Source organism: Gekko japonicus, unplaced genomic scaffold, assembly GCF_001447785.1.
Source record: "Gekko japonicus isolate JY-2015 unplaced genomic scaffold, Gekko_japonicus_V1.1 scaffold1838, whole genome shotgun sequence".
Taxonomy (NCBI): Eukaryota; Metazoa; Chordata; class Lepidosauria; order Squamata; family Gekkonidae; genus Gekko; species Gekko japonicus.
Genome location: NW_015176507.1, coordinates 202278 through 211845, shown reverse-complemented (window position 1 = coordinate 211845; position 9568 = coordinate 202278). Strand labels below are relative to the sequence as shown.

At 41.8% G+C, this 9568-nt stretch overlaps 1 protein-coding gene across 1 annotated transcript in view; it reads right to left on the bottom strand.

Moving 5' to 3' along the window:
• The window catches only part of MORC1 (MORC family CW-type zinc finger 1), a 74692-nt gene that overhangs the window by 9396 nt on the left and 55728 nt on the right, over positions 1–9568 (bottom strand). Inside the window, exons 20-23 of the mRNA XM_015427334.1 lie at positions 7238–7313; positions 5433–5538; positions 3761–3907; positions 2669–2759 (exon numbers count right to left, since the gene is read on the bottom strand). Of these exons, the coding sequence (XP_015282820.1) occupies positions 2669–2759; positions 3761–3907; positions 5433–5538; positions 7238–7313 (420 nt within the window). The remainder of the gene's footprint in view (positions 1–2668; positions 2760–3760; positions 3908–5432; positions 5539–7237; positions 7314–9568) is intronic.

The following is a 9568-nucleotide window of genomic DNA, read 5'->3' as shown; positions in this document are numbered from 1 at the left end:
AAGAGTGAGAGCGGCAGCAATGCAAGCAGTGGGGACAGGAGGCAGAGAGACAGCCTGGCAACCAAGAGAAGAGACAGGGAGGCATGCAAGAGGCTCCCACAAGGGGGTTGGGCTGGGGGGGTCAGCGAGTGAGTGGGAAGCTGGGCAGGAAAAGAGGGCGCCAGGCAGGTGGAGCCAGCAGCAGGAGGAGGTGGCCTCAGGTGAAAGGGAGGCATGCAGACTGGTCAAGAAGAATGCGGAGACAACAAGAGTGAAGGGGCGCAGTAGAGCAAAAAGGAGGGCAGGACAGCAAAAAAGAGTGGCAGACAGGGAAAGGAGCCCTGACAGGACTTTCAAAACATTCTTGTTTGTCGTCGTTGCTGCTGCCTCTGGCAGCCAAAGACGAGCTGGAGCATGACAGGCAGAGCAGAGAAGAAGGCAAAAAAAAAGAAAAAGAAAAGAAAAAAGACATGTTTCTGGTCTTCCCAAGTGGCCTGCCTTCCTCAGAAGTGATTTTCCTCAGGAGGGGAGGGGCTGGGATTGGCAGTTTTTTCTTCTTTCTGCAGGTCCACCCCTCCCTCTGGCCCGTGGTGGCACCTGGTCAAGGCTTGGCAGGATGAAGCCCCCCAGTGTCTTTTGATGCCCCAGCTGGGATACATGTGCTTGGGGAAGGGGCAGTGGCAAAGGGTCCTCTGAGCAGCCCAGAGGGTCGTGGGGCTTTGGCAGGAAGTTGGGGGGGGAGCGGGCCCCGAGAGGCCCCACCGTAGCTACAGGCCTGCTTGTATCTTCAAAAGCCTCAATTCTGTATATATTAGAAGGTTTAATCTCAGCAAGCAACCTCCTCATATTTATGTATTCCCTGCCTGTTTAATTAAATCTTTATTCTGTTTTTGAAAATTAATCTGCCTCAAGTGCCATTTCACAAGGGTTTATAAAACAGGACAGCTTCTGTCTTTTCATCAAGTTCCTGTACTGGGTCTAAAGCCTAAACAAATATCTGTGACAGGGTGGGACAATTTAAGCTTATCAAACAAAGAAGAAATATTGGGTTTGAGCAGCGCTTACCACCCAGAGACCGACGGCCAGACCGAAAGGGTTAATCAGACTCTTGAACAGTATTTACGCTGTTTTACCAATTATCAACAGGATGACTGGTGTGACTTGCTACCATTGGCCGAATATTGTTACAACAACACGTTACACAATTCCATTAACATGTCTCCTTTCAAAGCTGCTCTAGGAGCAGGCATACAAAACTCAGGCTGATCGAGGGAGGGTGGAGGGTTGGGACCTCAAGCCTGGTGATTTTGTCTATGTATCTACCAAGAATATCAAACTTTTGCGTCCTTGTAGGAAACTTAGCTGGAAATTCATTGGTCCTTTCAGGGTGTGTCGAATTATAAATGATGTTGTTGTAGATGTTGAACTGCCTAAGAATTTGAAGTCTTTGCATTCTGTGTTTCACATGAGTCTTTTGAAGAAGGACACAGGCCATGGCAAATGGAGGCCTGCACGTGAATCCCCTCCGCCTATCATGCTCGATGGGGAGGAGCATTTTGAAATCGCTGACATCTTAGATTCCAGAATTAAACGTGGTAAATTATGGTATCTCATCCGGTGGGTGGACTTCGGACCCCAGCACCAAGAATGGGTGGAAGAAGGGGATATTCGGGCCCCTTACATGCTCAGAGAGTTTCACAAAAAGTTCCCGGGCAAACCGGGAGGTCTCCCGCCGAATCCGGGAGGGGGTGAATAATGTGTATTTTTGAGGAGGCAATATGTCAGCTAGCTGCCATTATATCTGGTGTTACCTGCTTAACTCGTCTTGTGCTCTCCCCCCCCCCTGGTTTTTGTAGCTTCATTATGCTTCTCTGTACTTTGCGGAACTGGCCAAGGTCATGCAGCTGGTGGTGGGAGTCGGTGCTTCGCTCAGCTTGTTATGGGTATCTACCCTGTGAACTGAACCTGTGTTGATTTTACTGAACTGTTACGTTCCCATGAAATGGGCGCGCGTTTCCAAGTTCTATTCCCGCCAGCGGGAACTGGGCTCATTGGCCCTAACCTGGTTCAAATCCCTTTATTATGTTATACCTGTGTATTGGTAGTCATTCCTAACAATGTCCTTGTTCCTGCTTGAACCATTGCTTTGAAATAAACCTTGCTTTGAATCAAACGTGGAGTTATTTCGAATGCCTGGGGATCCAACAATACACTACCGGAGGGTGACTCAGTTACTGAGGGGAACTAAAATATTTTTGGCGGGGAAATTCTGCCTGGGTGTTGGGAAAGAGACAGGAGTCTGTCATAGCAGCTTACTGTAACCTACCTGGAATATGATTCCCACTAATCAGGGTATAAGGTTGCATAGCTTCTTGCCCTATTCCACAATAAGTAGAACCCATTATGTATGAAAAATATAAATCTGCATAGTGCATGGAAATCTCAGAATTTAGTTTAACCTGGCAGTTTAACTTCAGTTTAACTTTTCTGCTTACCAATAAACAAATAAATAAAATTCAGAAATTCCAAATGGCAAAAAAATACATATTTAGGGTGGAGCACACAAAGAATAATTAGGATGATTATGTGTATGTGATTAAATGCTGCTGTTCTCTAATGTCTAATTATAAATCACGGCACATATTCATGAATTTAAATGTATTTACATTTAATTTAAATGCCCACTTACCTTGAACATAGATAAAATATCTTCAGTGGACATAGACGTAAGGTATTCTCTTGAATAAGAACATTTAGGTAAAAAATACAGCAGGAACTCTCTAGAAAACAACAAAAACATTACTATCTAAACAGGTATGTTTATCATAGGTACAAAATAATGAATCCTATTTATTCGTTCATTTATTTGAAACATTTTATACTACCTCTCTATAAAACTACAGCCAAGGCAGTTTTCAGTATACACAATGAACAATAAGCCAATACAATCATTAAAATATAATTTAAAGTCAGTAATTAAACATATCAGACAAACCTGAAGTAACAGCAAATTTAAATCACAATTCTATGAATATTTATGTTCTATGCTGTGGTTGTTGGTGGGTTTTTTGTATTTGGGTTTGCAAGGGTTACATGCCAATAAAGGTAACTGGACTGGGAATATTTATGTAGAAAAAAGCAAAGCAGGAAGAAAGGAAATGCTGTGCAGCTGGCAAGGCAAAGTGCTCCCGTTCTTGCTTGGGAGCTCTACAATTCACGAATGGGCAGTACAAGAATGCAAATGCTACAGAAATGCAAGCCAATGCACAATGCATGTACAATGTACAACTCTCTAGGCAAGTGAGCATTTTTGCAGGTTCACAGATATCTCTTGTGCAAGACAGAGATTTGTACCATGACTACAAATGGAACAAGAGAAGTTCAAATGTGCTTTTAGTTACATGGGTGAAGTCTTTCAGTATTCACTAAACAGATTATGCTCATTATTAATTCATTATTTGAAAGGGTTCATTTCTATGTGGCTATAGTAAATTTCAACAAAATAATACAAAAAGCCCTGACAGAGGTAGTATGAAAGCATTTGAAAACAATTCCTATAAACTTCGGAAGATCTCATCAGGAAGATATAGCACTGGTCTAGCTGAACACTGACTGCACACAGTATATAATTCAGTAAACATTTTCCAATCCAGAAAAAGGGATCACTCAGATACCTTCTTGATTCATATTTATCATGGAATCAGATGTCAGGAAGTTCTTTGTTAGGGAACAAGGACATCAAAACTTTCCCCTGTGTAGATAGGTCTTTAGGAATACTTACTTTATATGATCTGTTAATGTTTCAATCATTTTGTTTTCAAGACTTCTCTGGGAAGGCGCCTGTCTGTGTGGCACTGCAACATTAAAATCCTCAATACCAACAAGGGCTTGTTCCTTGTCACCTTTTTTAGATCCCTCTGTTGAACTACTGAAATAAGATACCACAAAGATCAAGTTTCAAACATTATACCCAAAGCAAATGAAGACCAACTTTTAACCAAGTAACACACGGTGATTTGGACGGCTTTGCCCCATGGTCAGTTGTGGAAGACACAGACACTGATTTCACACAAGAGCTGTGCCGCGGTCGCGCCTCCCTTTGCCCCGCTTCTATTGGTCAATTTCCCACTAGAAGCCATGCAGCTGCATTTTGACCCGCGGCTTCGCCCGATTTTCCCTATGGTTTCGTGATCCTCAAAAAACAGCATCACGAAACCGTGGGGAAAATCGGGCAAAGCCGCGGATCAAAATGTGGCCACGTGGCTTCGAATGGGAAATTGACCAATAGAAGCGGGGCAAAGGGAGGCGCGACCGCGGCGCAGCTCTTGTGTGAAATGGGTCTAACTGTACGAATCCCATGGGGAGACAAAAGAACATACTTCAGGATTCTGTCACTGCTTCACAGAGCTAAACTTTTACATTGACTATACCTTGATGAATCTATATTCAGTTACAGGCAGATCAAAACTTCAATACTGATGAATGTCACTGTATTCTACTTGTTCTTTCAGCAACTGCAGCCACTTCATACCTCACTATATGACATAGTTAAATGCAAGTTCCTTGCTTTGGTTTTGTTGGGGTTGTGCGACGGGGAAGGATTCTAGAAGTCATCAGTGCATTTGGAATTTTTTTTTTGTAGGAATAGCAAAAGGATACGAGGGTTCAGGGATGGGCTGTGGCTCAGTGCATGCTCATCTGTTTGGCATGCAGAAGGTCACAGGTTCAATCCCCAGCATCTCCAGGTGAAAGGGCAAGGTAGTAGATAATGTGAAAGACCTCCATCTGTAATCTTGGAGAGGTACTGCCAGCCTCAATAGACAATACTGACTTTGATGGACCAATGATCTGATTCTGTTTAAGGCAGATTCATGTGTTCATGTGTGTTCAGATCTTCCCATTATGCCCACTTTAACAAATGAACTGGGCCTAATATTCAACATGCTCCCAACTCCCTTGAAACGAGTTCCAGTTTTTGTCACTTCACAAAATTTCACCTAGTGAAAATGTTAACAATGTATCTCAGTTTAGATATGAAGGACTCCAGGATATGTCTGATGCGTATCACATGAAAAATCTTCCTGATTTATGTTTACTACCTAACTCCTATCAAAGTGTCTTCTTCTATAAAGCAGTTTGCTTTGCATGTTTTGCAACAACCTCCTTCATTGTTTTAGAGATGTTCTGCCTTATCCTTTAAAGTGTTTTCATCCTTGTCCACTGGAATAAATAGTGCCCACAAGTGCCAGATCTAACAAATTTCCATTACTTTCTGTTCAGTAAAAAGCAAACTAATTTCAATATATTTGATTGAGTCAATTAAATACATCAATATCTTTGACTGCTTAGTTCAACCCCATTTCCTTGCCCTTAAAACCTACTGTGATGTTTTTTTCCATTGGAAATGCTGTGGAACTCAAAAGGCTGCCTGTTGAGAATTCCAGTACACTCACCTTATGGAATCTGTTCGACACAAATCCTTTTTCTCAGGAGTTACACAGGACATTAGGTCAAGCTGAATGTGTGTTTTTTTATCACACTGCATCTGTTTATTTCCACCTAATTTGAACATTAAAAAAAACAATATGCAAAGTTATTCAGCACATATTTAACTGGATGAGCTGGTACAGACTGCAGATGCATGTGGGAGCTACCTGTAATTTGTGGTAAAGTTTCTTGAAGGAAGAGATGGCTATGTGACTTAGGCCCCGTTAGAACATAAGAGACGCCAATGTTGGATCAGGCCAAAGGCCAATCCAGTCCAACACTCTGTGTCACACAGTGGCCAGAAATACCAGTGCCATCAGGAGGTCCACCAGTGGGGCCAGGACATTAGAAGCCCTCCCACTGTTGACCCCCCCCCAAGCACCATGAAGACTATTTTCTATTAATTAGCCAGTTTTTGATCCCATGATTCTTGAGCTTACTTAGGAGCCTTTGATGAGGAACTTTATCAAAAGCTTTCTGGAAGTCAAGGTAAACAATATCTATTGGATCCCCCTTGTCCACATGTTTGTTCACCCCCTCAAAGAACACTAACAGGTTAGTGAGACAAAATCTTCCCTTACAGAACCCATGCTGAGTCTGCCTCAATAGGTTTTGTTCATCTTTGGGCTTCTTCTTCGGGCTTCTTCTTGGCTTGAATTTCAAGCTACCTGGCACTGAAACATTGGTAAAAACATATCACACTGTGTAGACCAAATCTCTACATGACAAAGGCTACAATTCTATGTATGCTAACTTGGGAGTATGTCCTATTGAACTCAATAGGCTTTACTTCAGAGTAGACTTGCTTGGGATTGCCAGGTGTAGACTGTCATCTGCAGCTGTTTCAGATACACAATGAGCAATCAGACTGTCACTGATGAGCAGCAGCCAAGAAGAATGTTGCAGTGCTGCCCTTGTGCAAGGTCTCTAGTAGCCTATGCAAGGACAAATCCATGTATTCAAGATGCAGAAAGACTTTTGTGGCAATCTACTAAAGATGTTTTATGCCAGTGTGTAAAGTACTGGGTTTGACACATGGAGGACTCAGACTATGACATGCGTTCAGACGCGTTTATTGTACTTCACAACAAGACTAACTAAACAGCCCTGCAAGGCCAACTATATACACTCCACCCAGCACACCTGGAGGGGTGCACCTCCTCTTTGTTCTCAGCTCTTCCCTGTCCAGCTTCTGTGTGCTATCTCATGCTTGACCTTGCAGTCGCCAGCTGCACTTTCCTCGGCTGGGAAGGTTAACGGCTTTTACGCTTTGCCCGCTTGCTTGCGCCCGCGTGCGCAAACTATAACCATTGGCTTATGCTCACAGGGGGGTGTTTTGATTTCGCTATAAGTCAAAGGCCCTTATACTGATGGGTATTCCTGACACAATCTGTACACGTGTTCTTTAGTACTGGAACCACTAATAAGCAGTTATCTTCTTACGAAGCCCTGTGTGGTGTGACCTGACTAAGTCAAAAGGGAGACTGTTTCTAATCACCACTGCTGTTCATCTTACTTGGAGGTATAACGCTTGCTATTTTCTGCTCTACATTATAACATGAACAAAGAAAACAACAAAAGTAACACAGACACTTTTTGTTTATCATCAGTGTTTTGGGTTACATATATTACAGGTCTGTAGGAACCTCTCTGTCTCCAGTTCAAACTCAGAGCAATAAACGAGTGAAGACCTGGGTTCTGATACATAAATGCAAGCAGCTTTGTCTAACCCAAAGATGGAGCCACTGAAAGAGCAACTGTCTTAATTTACCTTTGTGTATGAAACCACAGTCTTTACACTCTTCATACTTTGGTAAATCTTCACTCTCATTGTCAGATATTATAATCTACAATATAAATGTTCATATTTTAAAAAGGGCATTTTTCTTTTTAAAAATTGGATATATATACACAATATTGGCGTTGTTTGGGCTTGCATGGTTGGCCTCAGAGCAATCTCTTCATCCTTTTAAGCTAGTGCCTTGTGCACCTCTTACAGTACATTTTTATTTATGTTATTTATAGTCCGCCTTTCTCACTGAGATTTAAAGCAGATTACACAGTGTAAATCAATACAATGAACAGGATGGAACATCTAATAAACAAATGTAACAGGGTTAGAATTGCAGAAATCTGAAACAGAGCTGGAACAAAGTGAAATATTAACATGACAAGTTATATGATGCAGAAATTACATAGTAGGATCATACAAACAGCAACAGATATAAGCAGTATATCTAGTATCGTCTACAATCCCTATCCTTTCACTAAAGCATCTTCCTGAACCATGCTCTTACAGTGTAGCCCTGTTACCTGCATAAAAATGCCCTCCTGAATAATTCAGTTTTGCACAGTTTGCAGAACACCAGGAGAGTGGGAATCTTCCTAGCCTCATCAGGAATAAAGTAGGGGCCACAATATGTACAGAATGCATATGTTTATCTTGCCCATTTGCAGGGTGGCACCTGCAGAAGGCCCTGTTCAGGTCAGCGAAGTGGCCTGGTGGAGGACAGGGGGAAGGTATCTTGCTGATAACTGAAAACTTGGCTTCAAATGAAACTCACTATAATTCAGAGATATTAGTGTTAATACTATACTAGAATATGTCTCCTAGTAAATCAAGCCAAATGCATTTGTATTTTGAGGTAAATCAAGCAAAGTTCTCAATCCCATTCTTGCTTTAAATTGCTTTAAAAATTGCTCTTAAAAACCATTGTACTCATGTCCACCATGTGGACATTCTTCCAAGCTAATTTCCCTAACCTTAACCTTTCCTTCTACAGAGGACGCACTCTTGGGAAGCATTATTTGTTATCAGGACAACTGCAGATTACCAGGAAGTATAGCTTTCTCCATGGAACCAAGAAAGAAAAGGCTGCTATGTCACAGAGCTTTATATGGGTATATTAAAAGCATCTTTTATGTTCCTTCAAAAGCATTAATCAAAACGTTATAGAGGGCTTACCCTTACTCTTGCTTTGTGTGCATGTGTGCCTATGCCTGGAAGTCATGGCAACCTCTGGCGACTCCTACTGGGGCATGGAGGATGTTCAGAGAGGTGGCTTGATGGCCTGCCTCTGTCTCCTGGCCCCGGCATTCTTTGGAGGTCTCCCATCCAAATGCTTGCCAGGGTCAGTCATGCTTAGCTTCCAAGATCTAACAAGATCAGGTTTGCCTTGTTTATCCAGGTCAGAGCCTTACCCTTACTCTTGATACTTCCTCGTAATCTGTACCCAATCAAAAATTGCACTTGTAGGGGGGAAGCTCTTTGCTCAAATAACATGACAAATTCCTGGGCTGGATTACGTAACCGAAAACAGCAAAAGATTTCCTATCATGTTTTCATTTCAAATTGTCTCTTTGAAGCCTCAGCAACATTGATTTTAATTTCTTGTTATTGCCCTCGATGGCCTAAACTAATCTCATATGAGTCTCAGGTGTTTGTTTGAATTACTTTCTGGGAGCCTTTTTCTTTGCTTCCTCACTGATTTTTCTCATTATGTTACTTGTTATCACCACAGCCTCCTCCCAGAGTAATCGTAAAACGTAACATCTGACATATGTTAGTGCAATCTCGCTTGCTGGCATTCCTTATTGTCTTGGATCAGCCACCTGCCATTTACAGTAAGTGGAAGGAACATAATTAACTTAGAACAGTGAACCTTTTTAGACGTGTGCTAATTATGCCTGAATAATATACCGTTTACGGACTGTTTTTTTTGTACTCTGTTAGCACCACAGTATATTTTGGACAAACCAACATGGCAGAGTGGATGAGCCACAGGTAATTAAGAAAATCAGTATTTCAAAGCAGGGCTCTAAAAGAAGCTAGCAGAATATTAGGGACCTGGAGTCATTTAATCCACATTGATGCTACATTTTTGTAATTAATTTTTTGTAACAATGTATTAAAGGCAGGCAAGTGCCTTTTCTTTTTTAAAAATTGCCTCCAACTGTACAAGAATATTGTTTAAGAAATTACTAAGGAGAGCGGGATTTCATGTGGATTTCGATACACTCTGCAGCTCCAACTGTGGAAGCTGCAGATTTGTTTGTTTAAATTTGGATCTGCCCAAGTCATTTACAAAACGGAGGAAAGAGT